General features: G+C 40.3%; 1 protein-coding gene across 8 annotated transcripts in view; it reads left to right on the forward strand.

Annotated features, from left to right (window-relative positions):
- DMD (dystrophin) overlaps positions 1–22,983 on the forward strand; it is a 6,826,337-nt gene that overhangs the window by 5,256,286 nt on the left and 1,547,068 nt on the right. For all 8 annotated transcript variants that reach the window (XM_078657819.1, XM_078657824.1, XM_078657821.1 and 5 more), the window contains one exon: positions 2,228–2,384. In XM_078657819.1, coding sequence (XP_078513945.1) covers positions 2,228–2,384 — 157 coding nt within the window. The remainder of the gene's footprint in view (positions 1–2,227; positions 2,385–22,983) is intronic.

Below are 22,983 nucleotides of genomic sequence, written 5' to 3' on the forward strand. Positions count from 1 at the left end.
TTTCTTTTATACTCTGTACCAAACTATACTCAAATAACTTAATATCTAAGAACCTTTATTGGAACAACTCACATCACATTTTACTTCCATTGCATAAGCATTTGCTTTAAAAATTAAAGGGAAATGACAATGCTCAAAAGTGGAGGTAATTGTAAAAGAGAGGAAATATATTACTTCTCCCCTCTGGCACGGTTTTCACATCTCTATACGTAGCCATGGACTTTGGTAAGTGGGTTGGAAGGCAGCACCTTATTTTAAAGTTGTGTTTTTGAAATTGAATTGACTGAACTTTTTTGTTATTTTTTCCCATAGGAAAGTCAGTTCTGCAACTGGTCTTAGGTAGGAACAGATTATTAAAATGGTCATACTAAATGATACACTAATACTCTATACACACAACAGAGACAATCACAGTGAAGCACAAACACTTTTTTTTCTTCTTAAGATGAGCTTAATGAATTTATACATTTTGATAAAAGGACAACTTTATAGTTAAAGTCCCACAGAGTTACTTCTAGTATAATTACAGGTCAAATATAGTTCTACACAGAATAGGTGGAGACTTATGCTAGCTGGAACTAGAAATTGAATATAGTATGAAAACAGGGAACACCGGAGGAAAATACCATACCCCTAACAATTATCTGAAGTGGAAGCATATAAATACAGTGGGCATCATGATCTTCTGCCCTCTTGCTCTTGTGCTGCGAAACACAACTTGATATCAGCTACATTTGTGTTGTGTGTCCGTGTGTGTATGTGTCTGTGTGTGTGCGGGAGTGTGTGTGTTTTGGGATGAATATTGTTATATTGTGTGTAGAGTAGTCTTAAATGTTAGTTAAGACATGTTTTTATAAACATTAACAATTTCCATATTTGTATTTTGCAAGTGCGTGCATGAGTTACGTGTACATTTGTATACTGTGAAATGTACAGATTGTGATATGTACAGTGTCGTAGTGTTTGAAGTAAAACATTAATACTTGTATTTTTTAATTATTTTGCATTTTTACTTTTCTTGCATGTTTTCTTTTATTTTCTTTTTCTAGGTGTAGCTCCTTGCACTGGTATTGTTATTCCCATTGCCCGTCTCCAATGGTTTGAGTTTGATTCCTTGCAGTTCTCTGTATGGCCGTGTTTTGTGCATGTGAGACATACCCAGGTCTTGGTGACAGTAGATTGGAGCATGTCTGGGCTGCTGTACTGCTGAGGGTGTTATGGGTGCAACTTTAGTGAAGTGCAACTGACTTATATTTTTCTAGGTTTGTTTTGTATTTTTATATACTTCCCTGTGCCCGCGTCTTACATTTTGTTTCTCTCCTCCCTCTTGAAATTCCTACATTTCAGCCCATTCTGTTTGCCACTCCTACATTTACTCTTAAAAAGTAGAACTATGTACACATTGTTCTATTAACTCTCATTGGAAAACTCTGCACACAACTTAGCCATAGATCTGCACCCGCACCTTTGGGGATTCCACTTACGAGTATGTGAAGAAGTAATACAGAAATACTGCTACACATACAGGTAAATGCCTTCTGTAGCTTCCCTCAAAGTGTCCTCTCTGAATCTGGGATGAACACTGGATTTGGAATCAGTCTTTGGTCAAATTAGTTCAGGACCGACATACTTGAAATGTATTAGCATTCCAATGATTGGATTTACTATTAATGTTAGCAGGCAGGTGATGAAAATAAAAGAGAGATTCGGGGGTTTGGGCATAAAGAGAGAGATAGAGAGAGAGAAATAGACTTAGAAGCAGACATTCAGCATCAGAAGACTAATATTTCAATGGTCAGATATTATTATGTGACTGACTTAATGACTATGTAACATTCCTGTTGCCTTTAGTTTATATAAGAAGCAGTTTAGATTTTTCTTAGAACCTCTAATGACTATGTCACATTAAGCTAACCCTTTTTTAAAGTGGTTTATTCCCTAGTTGAACGAATACTTAGATTTAGATTTTACCTCTTAAATCACCTTTACATATAACAGCATTTTACAGCCTCGAAGTGCAATGCAAAGTAAGTGGTTTCAGTGTTAAATCATCCAGTTGTTCGGAAATACATGATCTCTTTTTGTTTTGTATCACGTTTTTATTGAAAATAAAGTAATCCATCACTCTAACTGTTATCCCTTGTATGAAAAACAGGAAACCAAATGATCAAGTAAGTAACAAATGCTAACAAGTAAATAATGTAATTTTTTTTAAATTTCTTTCTAGATCTCATCTGGAAGTGAGTTCTGAGCAATGGAAGCGTCTCCAACTCTCACTTCAAGAGCTCCTAATATGGCTGCAGCTGAAGAACGATGAATTAAGAAAGCAAGAACCTATTGGAGGGGACGTTCCCACAGTACAAAAGCAGGACGATGCACACCGGGTAAGATATTCAATCTTCTTTATTATGAGTTAAAGCATTTACAAAGTTCGAGCACACAGCAAACATTTGTGCCAGGTTGTGTGGTTAGAGCATTTTTTTTATATTTTTACTCCTGTCATGTTTTTTCTTGTTCACTTAATTTCCATTAAAAGGAGACTGGTTCAAGCGGAATATGTTCTGTGGGAACTGTAAAAGTGTTGTGCACCACATCTGAGAGGCATTTTCTAGTAAAACCAATCTACCTCCAAAATCTTGTGGACTTTTTATATTCAATGAATGCTCCTGAGTACAATGTTCCCACAGACAATCAATTAAACACAGAGTAGGTAATACACAAGTTTCCGATTTTGCCCACCCTTAACTCCTTTAGACTGAGGATGAAGGGTGTACACTTTGCACATGGGTAGAAGCAGTATTTCCCACTGTGATGAGTGTTTCATAAACGTTTTGGATCAACATGCTCCTCGCAAAGTTGTTAATATGGAGAGAAATGTTTTTTCACTTTTATATGATATATGTATTTACATTCCATATTGCTTTTATTATGGAAAAGAATGTTCTTAATTTTAATACCAATTTATTTTTTCAAAGTTTAACACTATAGATTCAAAATGCATGTGCGCTTTTGGTTAGCCTACAAATTGTTGCCTGACTCGAACACAAAAGATAGTTTTGCTTTTTGGCCTTTTGTTTTTATATGTGGCTTATTAGACCAACCTAAACAAGAGCTTTGAGGAGTTTTACAGCAAGGGACTTTGGCTCTACTCACATGTTGATGGACAGGAGGATGTATTTAGATGAGACAGAAGTTGTGTGCTCCCTCAAAATAAATTGTTCCCTCTCCGTACAGTTGTGATTATTTAGTTTGTTTATATGAGTGGATGAGCCAGCAGTATGGCTGTCAGACTTTCAATGGGATTGGACTTGAACTTAGCACGTATGTCACTGTTAAAATTCAAAGATAAGGTGATCATTTGCAATGTTTGCTTTTCTCTGACAGCAGAAGATATCCCCTTCCCTCTCCATCATTAACTTTACACTTATGAGTTCAGGTGTGTGAGAGCAGTATGGGATACCCAGGGCTACAGTAATCCACATTTCTATTTGTAGCATTTATAGAGCACATTAGACCAAGTAAGGCATCAAAGTGCTATGCATAAGAGAGAATTGCGAAGAAGATGGCAGCTCAGAATGACCAAATCCACCCTCCCAGGCAGGATTCATCCACAAAAAGGCAAGTTTTAACGTGCTTGTGGAATAAAAGCTGCAATCTAAGGCTCCTAATAAGTGCCAGAAGAGAGTTCCAGAGCCAGGTAGCAGCCGCAGTAAAGGCCAGTTGCCCGTACCTAGCTTTCTTACACCGAGGAACTGCCACCATGTTTTTTCCACCCTAAAGCAGTGGTCTCTTAGGGACAAAAAAAATTCAGGGTTGACTTGAGATAACTCGATCACTGAGAGTGGGGGACTTTGTGAGTCAAGCAGAGTGCTTTAAGGAGCACTGGCTTCTTAAAGCTTCCTTCCCCAACCAAGGAAAGTTTGGTTATTCCCAGAACCAGGAATATTAGGTGTCATTTAGATAAAGGGAGGTGATACGAGCAATTGTCACTGACACCCTCAGCTCTTTTGAAAGAAAAGGTAGTGTTTTTGTCAGAATACCATTCATTCAGAAGCAAGAACTCACTGTTTTATTAATCTGAGTGCCAAACAACAAGGTGCTGTCAAAAATCACACCCAGATGTTTGGCGTCAGCCACTGGGGTGGGAAGAATTCCACCTCTTTCTGACCACACCAGTTTGTCCAGATGGGGCTGTCGGCTCCAAACACCAAGATCTCATTTTTTCCCCATTCATTTTGAGCTGACTGTGATGGTTTTGTTCCATATAATAGATTTCAACAGTTTGAGAGCCATATCCTTCAGCCCCGCCTGTCACAGCCTCTTCACCAACAATGATGAAGATATGAAAATCTGTAGGGTTCAATTCCCACTCTCTCCTCAAGTTCCCTCGTTTTGCCGGGGGAATGAGGTATCATTCATGAAGCATGAGGATGGAGATGTAAGACAAATGTGAGAGGCGACAGTGGGTGAGCCCGATGCTTCACTGCTGCTAAGGAGTATCCCTCCTTTCCCTCCTTTTTGTACGAAACTGCTTCCGGATTATGTGAGCCGTGTGAGCGACGAGCCACGGGCCCCAAGGCATGCCGCAAGTAGGCTGTAATGTTGTAGCAGCGGGGAGGACAACAGTGGAAACCGGCGATTGACATCCCACAAGGAAATCCAGGAACTCAGGACCACAATAAATCAGCTTGGGCGGGGCAAGGGTGGTGGGGTGGAAGCAGCACAAAAATAGGTGGGATAATAGCAGGCAAGCAATGGACAAGAAACAGGACAGGAATAAAATTAACTTCAGGGAGCAAGGGATATGCGGGAGTCATTATGCCACTGCGGGATTTCAGGTAGCAATCAAGGGGAATAAAAAGGAGCAGGGAGAGAGTAAATTACATAGAATGCATTTTAAAGCTAGCGAGATAGCGCAGAGAATATTTTTGGTAGGAGGTGACAGTAAAAGAAGGGTTAAAAATGGAAATAAAATGAGATATATTTTCACAGATAGATTAAATGACACATAATATAAAAGTGATTACATGTAACGTGAATGGTTTGTTGAATCTGTGTAAAAGTTGTGCATTTTTAAATTGGTTAGCATCCCTCACCCCTGAAATCATATTTCTGCAAGAAACGCATTTCAGGACTAATAATTCCAAGATATCCCTACCCAAGAAATATATGTTGGCATATTTCTCATCTGCTAACCTAGCGGTTGGGATTTTACAATCTAATACGTTGGACTGGCAGGTCATGGAAGTCCTGCGAGATAGGAAAGGTAGATGGCTATGGGTGAAGGTAAAGCTTGACGAAACAGTGCTGAATTTGGTTAATTACTACGGTCCCATAGTTGACAAAACCACAGCACTTGAGCAAATCTATCAAATAGCGGTGAATATGGAAAGTATATTGATTAGGGGTGGCGATTTTAACTTTATTCAGAATTTGACACTTAATACTTCGAATAAAACAAAACGACAATTAAAGCCTAAAACTGCAAAGTTACTAAACGTTATGACAATAGATTTTGCCGTAATAGATCCTTGGAGGGAAGGACATCCTGGCTTCACTCAATTTACCTGTTACTCTTCGAGACACAGAACAGCATCCCAATTTGATTTTTTTCTGGTGGACAAACTGTTAGCCATTGGTAAAACGGAGATATTGGCTAGTTCTTTTTCTGATCACTCTGTAGTTTCTTTCACATTAATGTTAGGGATTATCCCGAAAAAGAGATGAAGGTGTCAGTTTGATAAATCTTTATTAGAAGCTACTACTTGGCTGACAGAATTGAGAATTTTTATTAGGGAGTTGTTCCAGCTTAATACAAATACTGCCCCAATCTTTATGGTTTGGGATGCATTGAAAGCTACGTTTAGAGGATAGATGATATCCTATAAGTCTAGGCTAAGTAAACAACAAAAGCTAAAGATTGCGGAGTTACAGACCGCTGTTGAGAAAGCCAGACAGGATACAAATTTATCAGCGGCAGCAGAGCATATTATTAAGGCACAACAGCAGGCACAACAGCAAGAATTAGCAAAAGCTAAGTCGCAATTAAAGGATTCTTTTTTTGCTAGAGGTGATCTGTGAGAAAATGCCATCTTTCTTGCCTTGGTATGCCCCCACTTTTTTTCTGAACTGCTGATGTACTTTGAGTGAGTGTGCCCTGAGTCCCTGCCAATCAGGTACCCAGGGCCTGTGTTCCCTCCCTACAAAGAAAAGCTATGCTGAAACAAAATACCCAATTGGCATCTCTGGCCCCTGTCAGCCCCTAGTAAATAGTACCCTAGGTACCCAGGGCATGGTGACCAGAGAAGACCCCTGAGGGCGGCAGCACTTATTGTGCCACCCTCAGGGGCCCTGTACCCTGGCTCCCACACACTGCCTTTGCAGGCTGAGTGCCTAAGTACAGAACTAAAGCAAGAGTCGACATGGCACACAGTGTGCCATGCCCACAGAACCCACTGCCCTGGCATACTTCAGCTACCCCTCTAGCTGGGTGCCCTATGCCAGAGGTGAGGGTCCAGGTGCATGAGCCCTGTGCCCCTACAGTACCCAGGGCCATTCCTGGGCACTGTAAGTGCAGTGTTGCCATTTAACAGTATATGGTGCTGGGAGGTTGTCATTCACGAACTCCACAGCACCATAATGGCCTCACTGAAGACTGACAAGTTTGGTACCAAACTTCTCAGCACATTAAAGCCGCACTGATACCAGTGTGGGATTTATTGTAACATGCACGAGAGGGCATCTTAGAGATGCCCTCCAAAAACCCGAACCTACAATCCACGTCTGGGCTGAGTGGCTGCAGAGGCTGCCACCCAGCAGACATGTTGCTGGACCCCTGGGTGGAGAGCCCCCCGCTCTCCTGGGTCTGCAACAAAGCACATCCTGGGTGAGGTGCTATGTCTCCTCCCCCAGGATGGACAGGGGGAAGCTTCAAAGGCATACCGCTTCTGAGAGCTTCCCCAGACCATTTGCTGTACCCAGAAACCAGCCCCCCACCAGTCCTACCCCCACTCTGGCGGGAAGACTGGCGGGAAAAACTACATCAAGAAGGGGGGGTGCCAACCTGTGCCAACTCCACCCCTCAGGTGGAGGAGGCGAGGTGAAGCACGACCCCGGGCTCCGGCCATCTTGTAGATGTGGAGTCCTGCCCAATCCCAGCTAGGCTCCTGCCCCCCTCCCACAGGAGAGGAGTAGTCTAGGGCGTATACTCACCCCAGGACAGGGACCCACTGGTCCCTGCCCTTGCCCTACCTGTAACGCCCCTAAATTTAGTATTTAGGGGCTCCCTGAACCTTCCTTCCTCAGATCCCAATATCAAAAAGAAGAAAGAAGATCAAAAAGAAGACGACCCGCAATGCAGCTGCTAACAACAGGACAACAACAACTGACTTGGCCCCAGCCCTATCGGGTTGTTGATCCTGGAACCTGCTCCTGCCTAAATCCGGCGAACTCCGCGGACAGCAACCTTTGGACACCCAGAGGACCTGCCTGCCTTGGCCCTCTCGACGATTGGGACTCCCATCAACAGAGGCTCTGCTGCAACAACTCACCTGGTGCCCACCAGGAAGCTCTGGACCAGCCCACCCTGCACCAGCCGGGCCAACCCGAACCAAGACCACGAGGACGTCCCCCTGGCGACTGGGACCCGAAGTCCAGTGCCCACAGACCCTCCTCGACGAACCAGCTGACGCCTGCAGACTCAGAACCAGGGGCCACCCCAACCACGACCAGCCGAGGGTAAGCTTTTCCGGCACCCAAAGACACCCCTGCACCCGGCGTCCTACAGCCCCCTGTGCCTCCCTTGGGGGTACCTACCTGTGCTCCAACATCCCAACTTACCTCTCGAAGTGCTGGTCGCCCCTGGAGAGTCACTGTCCCTGAGCCTGCAGCCTTTGTTCCTTTTTCAAGATCCTAATTGGATAACATTGAGCGCCCGACGGCTCAAAAGCACCCTGCACCCAGCCGCCCGAGTGCCGCTGGCTGTGACCTATTTGCCCTATCCTACCTACCCCCTTGCCCAGAGCAAGTGACCAGGAGCCCAGCTCCCAGAGCCGCGTGGCCTGCTAGCCAGCCGCCACCAACCGAAGGCCCCTTCCCTCATTGGATAACATTGGGCCTACCTACCTCTGCACGCGGCCGCCCCTGCGCCGCTGGGACTGAACTAACTGTACTCACCTGACCCTGGGGGACCCCTGAGTCTATGCCCAGAACCCTGACTTCACCAACCAAGTACTCACCTGGAAGCCGGTAATTCACTTACTTGCCATTTGATAACATTGACCCGTTTTTTACTCGAAAATTTTCTATGTGAAGTTTTGAAACTGAAAATATTCCTATAAAATCAGCCAAGGTCCGAATTCGAAAATACTCACCTGTGATCAGGAGAGAAGCCAGTACTGTACCTTTCAGCCCAGTACTGAACCGCAAAAGTAATCCCTAGCGGGTTTACTAGTAACCTGTATTTTCCCCATAGGAACTTATCGTCTGCTTTTCTATGAAAATTCTAATAAGTGTCTACTTTTGAAAACTGCAAATATTCTTTAAAATTGTAAGAAATACTGAAACACAATTACCTACCTGTTTTGAGTTAAGCCCCCAGTGGTGGCCCTAGGAGACTAGTGCTGGGTTACAAAAGTAACACGATCGTACTTTACCTGTAACCTGAATTTCCTCCCATTGAATAACATTGTGAGACTCACCTCGAAAAGTTTCTAAGTGTGAACTTTTAAAACAGCTTTATATTCAGGAAAAGTCGTCACTGTAACTAAAACGTTTTTGCTAATCTGGTTTCAGCTTAGACCCCAGGACTGAATCCAAGATCTAGTCCTGGGACTACCAAACTAATCCATAAAGTAATCAACTGTACTTTCCTATGAAAACCCATTGAGCTCAATGCAAGAGTGTGTTTCAGAACTGTATTGCTTATTAGCTAACCTGTGATTAATGTGTATACAAACGTATTGCTCCTGTGCAAAGTATTTACATGAGAGTACTTGTAATGTGAAAAGTATATTTTTATAACTGTTGGTTCTAAAAATAAAACAACCATATCTCTGGATATACAAACAATTGGCCTGGAGTTCAGTCCTTGAGTGTGTGAAACCTTTTGCTGACTGAATGTTACATCAAATGCTTTACACTGTCCTCTGGTACTGCCTTACTGCTCGACCACGCTACCACTTTGGAGAGTAAGGTCAGTTCTGACTTTAACCTCTGTTATACCTCTGGGGTTGGTGGACTCTATACACACTGTACTTCCTTCTAGTCCAGTATATATAGAGCCACTTTCTCACAAGATCTCAGGTAGTAAGGCATGCCAACAAAAGCTCTATGAAGAGAGTCAGCACATTGACAGATACCTGGCCTGGACTACGAAAAATCAAAAAACAGCACAAATAAATGGCCATGTTACAAATCCTTCTACTGACCAAATAGAAGTTGATAAACAAGCGATTTCTGCGATTTTTCGTTCTCATTTAAAAAAAATTATACCGAAGTACAGGCTGTAGAAGAGGCGAAAGTGATATCTTACTTTGAGTCGCTGGAGGTACCGCAGATATCTCGTCAGCTTAGTGAGATGCTGAATAGCCCCATAGAAATCTCAGAAAGTCTGACAGTATTAAAGAGTATGTCCAATGCCAAGGCTTGTGGGTCTGATGGGATCCCGGCAGAAGTATATAAGGCAATGCAAAAAGAACTGCTTCCTTTTTTAACCAAGCTGTTTAATCAAATAAAGGATGGGATAGATATTTCTAATAGTTTTATAGAAACAGTGTTGGTAGTTTTCCTCAAAAAGGGTAAAGATCCCTTTGACCCTAATTCCTATTGCCCTATCAATCTGTTAAATACAGACTATAAATTGTTCATGAACATTTGGGCAAGGAGCCTGCACCATATGCCCAACAGGTGGTTCATACTGATCAAAATGGCTTCCTCCCAGGACCGCTAGTGGGCGCTAACTCATACTTCCTAATGCAAGCTAATGGTTATTTCTACGCTAATAAGATCAAACCGGCAATCCTGATGTGGAATGCCGAAAAGGTTTTGATTTGGTAGATTGGCGTGCCTTATTCTTTATTCTGGATACGTTTGGTTTTCCATCACAGCTGATACATATGCTAAATAAATTATATAGTCAGGCCCAAGCCAAAATTATTTTCAATGGGACAGAAGCCAGGAGGGTAAATATTAATCGCGGAACGCATCAGGGATTTCCGTTATCCCCCCTTTTGTTTTCTCTTTTTATAGACCACCTAGCTGTAAAAAATTGTAATCATTTACTGATTTTGCCTCCCATGATGGGGATGGCAAAAATTAAGTTATGCGCAGATGATATGATTTCATATCTTAAAGCTGACGGTTCTAATATACAGAATGCATTAGATGAAATTCAACAATTTATCAGGTAGGGGGATATAGAGTGAACCAAGCAAAAACAGAAATTCTCACTTCTAATTCTGAGCTTTACCATATCCCGGTTTGTTTACAACACCAATCACCACACTCAATTAGATACAACTCAATTAGATACCTTGGTATTTTTGTTACAAACGATTATGGTCAACTATTCACATTGAATTATAGCAGCACGCTTGCGAATGTGGAAAAATTATTGGATAAATAGACTTTGCTGCATCTATCACTGATAGGACGGATCTCCATAGTTAAAATGTCGGCGCTACCATTGTTTTTGTTTCTTTTTAGTAATCTTCCCCTAAAAATCCCTTGCTCCTATTTTAAAGAATTGGACGAAATGATACGCAAATGTGTCCGGGATAATAAGCCGCCCCGGGTTAAGCTAGCCACACTACAATTAGAAGTTGCATTGAGGAGATTAGCACTCCCACATTTTGCAACATACTACCAGGCCTCTCTGATCAACCTGTTATCACAATTAGAAGAGAAACATTCCGTTTTTGAGAATTTCTTTTTGATACATATGCTGATTTGCCATAAAACTCCTTACTTTTTTACGATTAGCAAAACTGCCTATAAATACCATATATAAGGTGATATTGGCATTAGCAGCAAGAACTCAGCTCTTTTATAAATTGTTAGATATTCCAGCATATTATGCTTATACACTGATTCAAGATTGTTCAGTAGGAGGTTTAACACTGTCCAGAGGACTCTACCAATTATGGCAAGAATGAGGTCTTGGTCATTTTGGGGATTTTTATAATTATGATACATTAATTACATGGGAAACCGTGTGTTTACACAATCCAGAATTCTAAACACTGTGTTCTGTATGAGTTTTCTTCAGCTGGTGAATTTCTTCTCAAAAACCTATTCTATGTTGAGCGAGGACACGCACCAAATCACCAGGCAGATGTTGAGTAAATCAGTGGGTGTAGGATTTTGGTATCGGCTATTACATCAGAAGGCACATAGTGAAGAGATTATTATGAAAGAGCTTCAGAAAATGTATTCTGAGACAACCTTTAGGTTTAATATGAAAGAGTGGCAGCAGCTCAGAGAGATATTAAATAAGGCATTGCGTGGTGCTAATTAGAAGAGAATACATTTTTTATCTAGATGGTTAGCAGATTACACCCCTTTGAGATTGCATAAGATGTTTCCAACTAATCAGAACCAATGTTTCAGATTTAATAAACAGGAGGAAGGGGGTGGGGCACATATTTTATGAGTGTAGTAACTTACAGCAATTTTGGAAGGATGTTTTTTCATGATTTCTCACTCTTTGTCTTTTACAATTGCCCCTTCATCTATGCTGGTTTTATTTGGCTCATCAGGGGAGGTAAAATGTTTAACCAACTATCAGCAGTATTTTATAGTAATCTCTATAGCAGTTGCTAGGTCACTTGTCCGGCAAAATTGGAAATCGAATAAACAACCTAGGATTGACCATTGGGGTAATAAAATGTGCAGGACCTACAGATTTGAGGAGGCCTATGCAAAACGTATAGGAGCTACTGTAAGATTTAGAGCTATCTGGGAACATTTCTCCACTGATTTCATATCTGAGTAAAGTATATTGCAAGAGCTCTCTTCTCAGGGACTTAATTTTTGCACTTTACTGAAATAATTGTTGCCAGTTGCACATGCACTTTAAATAGTTTTTGATGTCTATATGTTAGTCTGATGGAGCAATTGTATAGATTTTAGATGGGTAACAATGTATTAATAGCATTAATGAATATATGTACTGGCTTTCCTGGGGAACTACAAGGAGGGAGCAGGAGGAAGAAAAAACCTGGTAGATTATGTGAATATAGCTTAGTGTGTGTTAAGTGCTGAATGTACTGCATATTTATTTTTTCCTATTTCTACTTTTCTCGAACTAGCTTTTAATCAATTATGTTATACTTGATGTTAACCCTGATCTTTTTATGCAATATTATGTAATGTATTTATGCAGCTTGCTATTTGATATCCACAATTCCCGTCTTTTTATCCATCCTGTAATGTTAAGCTTTCCTGCTATTATTCCTGCTCTAAATAAAAAATAAAATAAAAAAAGAAATGATGGAGATATGGTGTCAAAGACTGCTGACAGGTCTAGCGAAACCAGGATAGCTGTGCCTTCTGATATACTTGTCTCCGAATAATTTCAGAGGTAGCTATACGCACTGATTCCATACTATGATTCCTTCTGAACCATTCTGAGAGGGGTAGAGGAGTTCTTGATCTAGTAGGTACCTAACTAGTTCCTGGTTTACATGCTTCTCCAAGATCTTAGCAGGAGCAGGCAATAAGGAAATAGAGCACAAGTTTTTCAAATTGCTTAAGTCTCCCTCATGCATATTCTTTAAAGAAACTACAACAGCCTCCTTCCAGCCCTGAGGATATACCCCTGAGTCCAGGACATCCCAGTAAACCTCTGCCTTGACTGCACAGCTGTCGCTGTAGCTTATGGGATGAACAAAAATACCTTTCAGAGTACCACTAAGAGAGGGACTTAGGGTCCACCCACATGTTGGTTTGTCTGAGTAGAGAATTTGAAATGGCCAAAGTTGTGGGCTTCCACTAAAAGGAGTGTTTGTATTGCCCTTTTTGGGTTGTGACAAAGTTTACACTCAAAACAGCAGGACTGAGTTAGGTATGGTGGTGAGCAAATGTTCATGGCTATAGGCTTGATCTATTTCTAATGAGATGTTAAGGAAAAAGGTAGTAGGCCTGCTGTACTTATTGTGAAAAGTATATGGTAAAGTCAACAGGCTTTTAAGGGTGGATTGTTTTTACTCTCAATTAAAGACTACACATAGGTATTTTGCTTTATTGAAGCTCACAGATTACTGTAGTAGGCGAGTGTTTTGGCATTGCTTACCCCTGACCAATCGTATGTATAGAAGATATGGGACAATGCTTGTTAAGCACTCTTAGGAGAGATAGTATTTTGCTTTACCCATTGTACTTGTACATATTATTGTAATGTTATGAATGTAGGCCTGATATTTGCCTTGTGGGACAGCATATGCTCAGTACTGTAGGCCTGCATTGGTTACTCGGGCAAACTAATGATAACATCAATAGGCCTCTTTGGTATGGAGGGAGGGATGCGAAATGCCACAGGTTGGGTTTGTTTATTATGGAAAGTTATGACAAAGGCAATAGGTCTGATTTTTGTGAGTAACGTTTGTGAAAGTCAATTGGTTTCTAACAGTGGACTGTTATCACACTATACGATAAACTGTAGCCTGCTGTTTGGTTAGATATAATCTTACAGATTACCATAGAAGGAAAGTGTTTTGGTGTGGAAGTGGAAGATTTTCACTGTGAAGATTCTCGATAGGCCCTATTCAGTTGGGCTGTTTATTGTTTTGCAAACTGTAATTCTGTATATGTAATGTTATAACTGTATGAATGATGGTTGCCATCTTATGTACACTTCAGTTAGCCAATGTTGGTTACAGTGTCAGGTCAATTGTGAAGCCAAATGGTCTTATCAGTTCAAAAGGGAAACGTTTCATCAGATTCCTTAGGAGTGATCTGTTTCCAATGAAAAGTTATGACAAATCAAGTAGGCCTAATTTCCTTATTTTGAAAACCATTCGAATTTATATTACACTTTATTAACACCTATAGGCATATATTTTGTTTCACTGAATCGCACACATTATCATAGTAGGCAAGGATTTTGGTGATACAATTTAACAAAGCGTAGGTATAAACCATTTGCGTTATGATAATCCTTAATAGGCTCCATTAGTAGGAATTTCATCTTTTTTGACAAATCTTATTTTGTACATATTTATGGTGTTCTTAATATATACCTGATGTTTACATTGTGGGAAAGCTTAAGACCAACAAAGTAGGTTTTACTTGGTATTTGGGACACACCAAAGATGAGGATTATATGCCTTATTGTTTACTATGAAAAGGTACGCTGCAAAGGCGGTGGATTGTGAAAAGCTTTTGCTAAAGTCAAGGGTGGATTTTGAGTGAATGGAAACTACTCTGTCTTAAATCCTACAATATAGACATTTTGATACATGAAATCTCACAGATTACCTTTCTAAGGAGGGATTTTGGTGTTGGTAACCGCTTCTGAAAAACCCTAGGTTCAAAGATTTCCACTGAAATAATTCTTGCTAAAATCAATTTGCAAGTCTTAGCTGTGTGCCAGAATCTTGTCATAAAAACAATCATTAACTAGTACATTAAAATATGTCTATAAATGTATATCCATATGGATATATAGAGGGCCTTTGGGTCGGCCTTCTTCTATTATTGGCCTGTCTGAGTGTCACGATGTCACAATCATGTGCACTTCCATCTGTAACTGAATGAGTTTCATTGTCAGGGCTGATTGGCCAGTCCTTTAGTTTTACATTTTCAACTTTCATAGTTCCCCTTTAATTATTTTGCTTCTTCTCTTTTTATTAGAATTTTTCTAAAGAGATTACTGCAGATTTCTAGGCATTGCTCACAGGATGCTTGCTTGCAACTCATTTCATCTGGCGTGCACTGCATGATACATGACCACTTCTTGTAAACCTGGCTACCAATTTTGTTGATAGAATTTAATTGATTTACTATTCCAAGATGGGCAATGTGCTAGTTCTAGATGTATCGGCCATGCTGGAGGAGAGACACCTTGCTCTATATAGTTTTGTTAGTGCAAATTTATGTTTGCTGTGTTTATACGGCAGCATGTTTTCTTTTTTCTACTTGTGTTCTTTTCATTTTTCTTGCAAATGTTGTTCAGGATATGTGTTATGTTCAAAGAGTAAATGCAAATATGAGTTAGTGGATTTTGGATGAAAGGATGCATGAGTGCTAAGGTGAGAGACGGAGTGCGTGTATGATGACTTATTGAGTGCCTAAACCCACCACTTAACACAAAAGGCACTTTCATTCATAAGCCAGACCTATTGGCATTGCCAATGCATGATATGTCTGAAGTGTTCTTTCTTCCAATGCATGCCTTGCTTCTAGTCCAAGATCATTTCTTTTACTCTGAGGAGAGTCTTAACAAAAGCAGGCTGTCCATCTAATTTTCCAATTTGTTAGGCTGAGTCATCTCATGCTAGCTTGTCATGGTGCATTTTCTTCTACTTTACTGAGGGCTCATGAATGATCTTACCATGATAAGTGTTATTTTACTTCATAGTTGACTCTTAATATCAAAAGCCTTAAACGTGCTAATGTCACCACCATTCAACTTCTAAGGGGGGAGTCGCAGAGCTTGCTCACAATTATGAATCAACTTATTACTAGAGCAAATATTTTATCATGAACAGAAAACTGAAGGAAGATGAGACTTACTTTTTATCTAATTCAAAATGATAACTGATTCATTCCAAATCCCTATATAAAAGTGTCAATAATTGTGCATAAAATGAAATTGCCTAAAATATATTTGAAGAACCTAGTTTGTATGTGAGGTTCTATTAATAGCCCAATGACAGCAGAAGCAAAGACAGGTCAAGTCTGTAATGCAAACAGCAAAGGACAAAGCAAGTGCCTATAATCTGAAATTTATTTTCAATAGTTGGGTTTTAGAAATCAAGCTATGTGCGCCTGCTGCCATCTAAATCAATTCCTTAGGCCCCCTGCATTTTCTTTGTTGTCGTTAATGAATCACATTATGTAGTCTCTATTGTTCAAACTGCTACCCCAAACACTGATACACCCTGAACGACTTAATGTGTGTCTCGTTTCACATAAATGGAGTATTTACCATGTACGTGGTCATGATTTCATCTTGTGAACAAATTAAACATCTCTACATCTAAAAAAGCAATTGCTGAAACAGACATTAAATCAATGTCCTTTGTGGATTACTTAAAAAATATTCTGCTTCAGGGTTGAATGCAATGTGAATGCCATTCTATGTGTTTATCACATTTATTCTTACCTATTTTCTTGATTCAATTCAAAAGTGAAAACACAATTCTGCCCATGAGGATCCAGTAAAAACACAGCAAGGTATGAAACTGGGCAACACAGCAAGGTATGAAAAGCAGTGAAAGATGCTGAAAATCGAGATTCTGAATCTATCCACAAGTTCATCAAAAGCAAGTCGTTAAATAATATCGCCTTCTGAAGTAGACCACATTCAATGAGAATCCTTGCATATGGCTCCTCAAACAAATGAAGGGATACACTGATAGAAATTAAATTAGACATTAAATAGCCCTGACAACTCTTAATGAGAAGGGTCATTACTGACCACACTTTTCCTGCTTTTTGAATGCACTAATGATCTCAATTATTTAAGGATTAATTGCTGTCATTCTGTACTCAAACAAAAAACCCTAGTCTATAGGGTATGAATACCTAGTAGTTTTTTCCATGAGAGCGCCACTCCACTTTCCCCACTGTGCATCACACACGTGGAAAAATGTATCAATTTACAAAGCGGATCATTAAAGCAAATGGTCCATTTTTATAATTAGAAAGTTGCTTTGTGATTGAAAAACAGTGCCATGAGTCTCTCTGGAAATGTGTATACACACATGGAGAAGCAAGGATGAACGAGATTAATAAATAACTTTTTTCAATGTTTTGAGCAACTAAACCTGTGGCGTTCATGCAATACATTGATAAATAATCTTAACTAGGTAGTAACCTGTGGACAACAAATCATTCTAGTTGTAAAATTTTAAATTAACAATATTCAATATTCTTATATTAATGACCAATTTAACAAATTCAATTTCAAAAACTATTGTCAGGACTTCCACATGCCTACCATCAATCAAGCACTATCGGGCACAACGATCAGTTTGGTGATATTTTCTTTGTTTTCATTGTTGACATGACAGCAACAAAACAGCACTGCACTTCCCAGTGTAAAGAACAGTCGCCCTAGGTTCCCACTCTGCAGTAGCTCTAAGTCAAAAAACCATGGGGCCAAATGGGGGCCAAATGGGAATCCACATACCACCCATAAAAGGCTACACATATATTTCAGTTGCTGCAACAATGTGAATCGAAATTAGCTATTACCACAAAACCACTGAAGATCCCGCACGCATCTCTTGATTTAAACAGCTAACCAAGGACATTACTCCTTATCTTATCTGCACAGTGGAGAAAAGACCAGCTACCAAGGGTAAATACAAGGTAGCCGGATACAAGCTGATAAAGTTGTCCCAATAAAATAAAGTGGACCTAGGAAGGCTGTAAAAATTAGACATTGCCATTAATGGGGAGGAGTTTTAAAAACATGCAAATATGATTATAGATAACTATTAAAGGAGGTGGCGCAGAGGTCATGTGTTGCATTGAGTAAAGTGCCACGAGATAAAGACATCAAAAGATTCTGGCAACGGTTATCCTGGGGTTCAAATGAAACATACATGGTCTTGTGATTGGCGTAGGACCCAAGGAAATGAAAATCAACTACAGCACAAAAAAGCTTCAGGGCTTGACAGTGTCCCAGTGGACCTCTACTGCACAGATAGCAAATCCTGGACCCCAATCCTGCGCACTGTTTCCAATGTGGTAATCAAAACCAATAATGTTCCCAGCTCCTGGTGGTCATCTATAGTTGTTCCCATTTTCAAATAGAGAAAAAAAACAAAATCTGGAAAATGATCACTCAATTTCATTTTTGGGTAATGCCTGAAAAAAGTGTAGCAAAGCTCAACCACATTCAAAACTAAATTGCGCCTATAGTGTATTATGTAACATACATGATGTCTTCAGGAAGGCCGCAGCACAATCAAACAAGGAATGGCACAAAATATGTCACGTTGAAGACAGCACAACTTTGCATGACATTTATAGATTTGAAGACAGCTTTCTATTCTGTGGGCAAGTACCTACTCTGGAGATGCCAGAATAGATGATAGGGCCCCTGACCTCCCTTCATGCAAATACTACTGTGCAAAGTAGTTATTTAAAAAAAATGAATAATGTCACAATGAGTTTCCATTCAGTATTGGGGCTCATCAGGGATATGTAATATCACACCTTCTGTTCACCCTATTTATAAGGGATGTGTGAACGTACCTAGCTACCTTAATTTGAGACACTCTAAAAGAGGTTGGTATGCACCACCTACTGAATGGTTTTCAGAGTTATTTTCATTAATTCTATGATCACCCATTACCTCCCCTGTCGCAATCTCCGTTCCTCTAGCCAGGCACTTCTCAGTGTTCCCCGTTTCCGCAAGTCCAGAGCAGGTGGCACTAGGTTCTCCACTCTTGCCACCCGCTTCTGGAACAGTCTACCATTCGCCATTAGGTCCATCATTGTCTATCTGCACTTCCGTAAGGCGCTCAAAACCCACCTGTTTGCTCAAGCCTTCTCCACTCAGTAATCCCCTGGTGCTCCTTCCATCTGCCACCGTTCAATCACCCAGCACCAGGAAGCCGCTTGGCCACAGTGCGCTCTACAAATATTTTCAACTTTCAACTTTGTTAGTGTTAGAGTAAAAACTTTAAATGTTACGAAGACCAAATACATGATCATTGTGAGAAATTGGATTGTTGAAATGAGGGGTTGTGAGCCCTTTCCAATAAACAGCCATATCCTTGTCAGGTAAACCACAGAAGTCACTAAATTAACATGTAACCTGTGCATAACATTCTGGTAGTTTGCCCCAAAAGCAGCCTGGCTTAACTTGGAGGCAATGTGTAAAGTATTTAATAATAATGTAATTAAATAATAAAATTAAAACACAACAGAAGAAAACTCCCACAACAATTTACAAATATAAAGGAACATTTTGTAAATTATCAACAAAAAGACAAAAATCTCAAAGATTTGAGGTAAGTATACTGCCTAAAAGCACACAGTGTACTCACGGTTTCTGGTTGTGCAAGGTTGGGTGAAAGTCACAAGTTCAGGCAAACCACGAAGGAGTACAGGCCAATGCAGGGGCCAGGTTAGTGCCACAGAAAAAGTTACCTTCTAAAAAAGTTTCATCTGCGGTAGAGGAGGCCGCAGGGTGAGCACCTTGAATGGCTGTTGCTGTAGCATGAAGAGCAGGTGGGCCGTCACAGACAGTCATCGCTGTAGCATGAAGATCCTATCAGGAATCACTGATTGTTGTTGCTGGAGATTAGCATTGGCAGTCACTGCGAGCTGTCAATGCTGTAGTGTGAAGTGCAGATCTCGCATGGCTGGTCAGCTCTGGTGGCCGCTATAGCGCGAAGAGTCGGGTTCACTGGAATTTCACGTTGGTGGTCAGCAGGGACTTCAAGATCTTGGCACAAACTGGCCCATTTGCAGTCACAAACAGACCAAAATTTCAGGATTTCTTTTCTATAATGAGGAGCGCAACTAATGCAACACCAAGGATCAGGACCTGAGGGGCACATCTTGGGAATCAAGAATTCACTCCAACAGAGGGCAGCAGGGCACAGGCAGGTCAAGTTGCAGGTCAAGACAGGACCAGTAAAGCAGGTCTGCAGGGTATTTGTGAAGAGGCCTCTGAAGTCTGTTGTGTCCCTGTAGCTCAGAACAGGAGGTCAGTCCTTCTTCTGAAGTATTCACAGGTCCAGGAGTGTACTGAGTAATGGGTCGGGGTATTCCCGCTATACCCTTTGCCCACTTTGATGTGGAAGAAAATTATAGAGTTTTCCTCCTACGAAAGTGTCTGGAATTTCTCATTTCCCTGCCCTGGTCCCAGCCTGTCTCTAGGCAGAATAGGCTAGTATGAAGTCCGTGTGAAGTCCTTTGCGTGTGAGCTGAGGCAGAGTCTTTGAAGTGCAAGTGTGACAGGAGACAGATCCACCCCCTCATTAAGTCAGGATCACCCATCCTGCCAAAACCTAGACCCTTTATTGTTATACTGTTTGGGAGGAATACTCAAAGGGCAACTGACAACTACACCTCATCATGTGACCAAAGAAAGAGACTGCAGGCACCAAATGGCAAGTACAAGAAAACTGCAGATCTATAAAAGTGGCCTTTCCTGAATTGTGACTTAAAATCCTATGTTTCCATTAAAGAAAGTTTTAAAATACAGTTCCTCAGACATCAAAAATGATATTTCTACCTGCGCCCAACCAAAAGCAATTGCTTATTAAATGTAATAAGGTAACCCAATGTTATCCTATGGATATAGTAGGCCTCACAGTTGTGAAAAACTAATTTGAAAGTTTTTTCACTGCCAGGACATGTAAAGCCTAAAAGTAACCAACTTTTTAAATACAATGCCCTAGGGACTCTTTAGGGCATAGATTAGGCTGGCTTATCTGTATTAAAAAGGAAGGTTTAGGCCTAGCAAAAGGCTTATTTTGCTGGTTGAAATCTAAATTTACCATGTTTAAAGGGGAGAGCACAAATAATTTAGCCCTAGTTAGCAGTGTTAAAGCACAAAGAGTCCTAAAGGCCAACACAAATGGGTTCAGAAAACTGGAGTGGTGATGGCAAAAAGTCTGGGGTGACCCTGCAGAGAGGGTCAGGTTCAACAATCATTAATCAAAATACTGATCTCGTATGATCCTTTGAAATACAATGCAAGCCGCTTGAAAGGGTGCACTGGTTTGATTATCTGGGGATCAGACTTGACAGCAAACTACTATGGTCCCAGAAGAAACAAAAAGGCCTGTATGCTCTATCCTAGTACAGTATCTTAACTGTTAGAACACAAGATTAGAATTGGAGTATCTACCTGAAGCACTTGACAGTTTATTCCCAGCAATGGCACCCCAATACATCACAAATTGCTAAACTGCGCTTCTTGTGATTAAGGTCTGTGAGAAAATCAACTTGTCCTAACAAATCCACAGGATTACATTATTTTTTGTTGCTTTGATTATGTTGTATGTACACTCAGGATAAATCACTTTTATGCCTATATTTAAAATGTTAATACAAATGGAGTATAGCTTAACCTGTGTCATTGTTGGATGATATTGGTGCGTATAACTATGTTCTTATGAAGAATGCTTATCAAATCATACCAGTAATGATTGTGTGGTTCAAATTCTGATCCACTCCATTGGTCTGTCAGTTAGTGGTATTGCATTCTACGTGTGCTTTGTTTACCAAGCAAGAAGTGTCATCATTGCATTCCTAGAAACACAGTCTTCCTTTATAACCTTCCATATACTTTGATGTGTTTGGATCATCTTGTTGGGGTGGTGCTAGTGAATATGGCAGTTTAGGCCAACTGGTATGTCTACAGACTGACTTTAAGCAATGTCTAATTCGTGAAAAATCTTAATCAGAGCTTTGTTTATCTGAAGGCCATTGGGAATCTCAATTAACTCAACATCCTTCCATATTTGGTGGAACAGCAAAGGTCCAACTAGGAAATACATTTTGATTTTCCATTGAAATCTTTGAAATTTCTTATAAAAAATGAAAATAATTTCTTCTCTTGAGTAGCACAGAATGGAGGGACAAGTAGAATGTAGCAGCAGCACCAGCAATGAAAAACAAAAGAAACAAAAGAAGCAGCAAGATTGTATAGCATTCAACTTTAAGTTACAGCTATTTGAGTAAGCCTCTGGCTAGGATATTAACCATGGAAGCTGTTTAGTCTAGCTCAAACAAATGATTGTCCAGCGTAGCTTAAGCAACGCCAATTCAAGACGGCTTTTCTAGAATTTCAACTCAATATACACCTGCATACAATAAATATGAATGGAACACAATACATAGTGAGTGATTAGCCCTTAAACCTGGCAGAGACCAAGCCCTCTGGGACTTCCATTAGATACCCTTGTTGTACACAACAGGTCACCAATGCAGTGCCTGAATATTTCTGTTTCCTAAATGGCTTCTGGCTCTTCGAAGGTTGGTGCAATAGCAATAACATCGGAGCAGCAGAGGATCTCGACCTGCTATATTTGTTTTCAGATGGCAAATTGAAGTAGGCAGATGTGCTCATCCTTAGGCATATGATTTAAATTGTATTATTAGAGGCTAGTGCTTCAGCACTAGAACCACATCTCCTTCGGTAGCACAATGGCATCAGATCATCATGTGCAGACCTTCTTATTTGCTGGAAGAAGGCCTTTTCATCAAGAAACAGCAAGATTTATTTGTTTCATCCATATTTGTGTAGTGAGGAATAACTGATCGGAGCAATGTTGGTGCTGTCTTATTCATTTCCCAAGGGCTCCCCAATAATGGAAAGGGGTATTTTGAAACTCTATAAAGAAAGTACTAAAATCTCTACTCCTAATAATTCTGAGACAAATATATATTAAATAGTCATTGAGGCTGAATGTTATCAGTGCATGTTCTATACTTGTGGCCCTTTTCTTGCCCAGTGGAAATGATTTCTGGCATTGCATACGTACTTTAAACATCTCATTCATTCCATCACAGAAATCATTTTGTTGTTATTACATTTGTTTGTTAGAAAAATATATTAAACATGTCACATATACACAGCCACATACACTCTACAAATTCAACACATTTCGTCTGTTCAAAACTGCTTGTTACTAAGAATACATAATATTCATATAAACACGCATTGTGAATGTTTCCTTATTACCTAGACTTAAGTGAGACAGGGAACAATATCTTTCAGTTCATAACCTTAGTGCAAGTTACAGAGGAAGAGGCACATTTTGACAAACGATTTTGATGCGATACTGATTA

Source organism: Lissotriton helveticus, chromosome 8, assembly GCF_964261635.1.
Source record: "Lissotriton helveticus chromosome 8, aLisHel1.1, whole genome shotgun sequence".
In the NCBI taxonomy this organism is placed as follows: domain Eukaryota; kingdom Metazoa; phylum Chordata; class Amphibia; order Caudata; family Salamandridae; genus Lissotriton; species Lissotriton helveticus.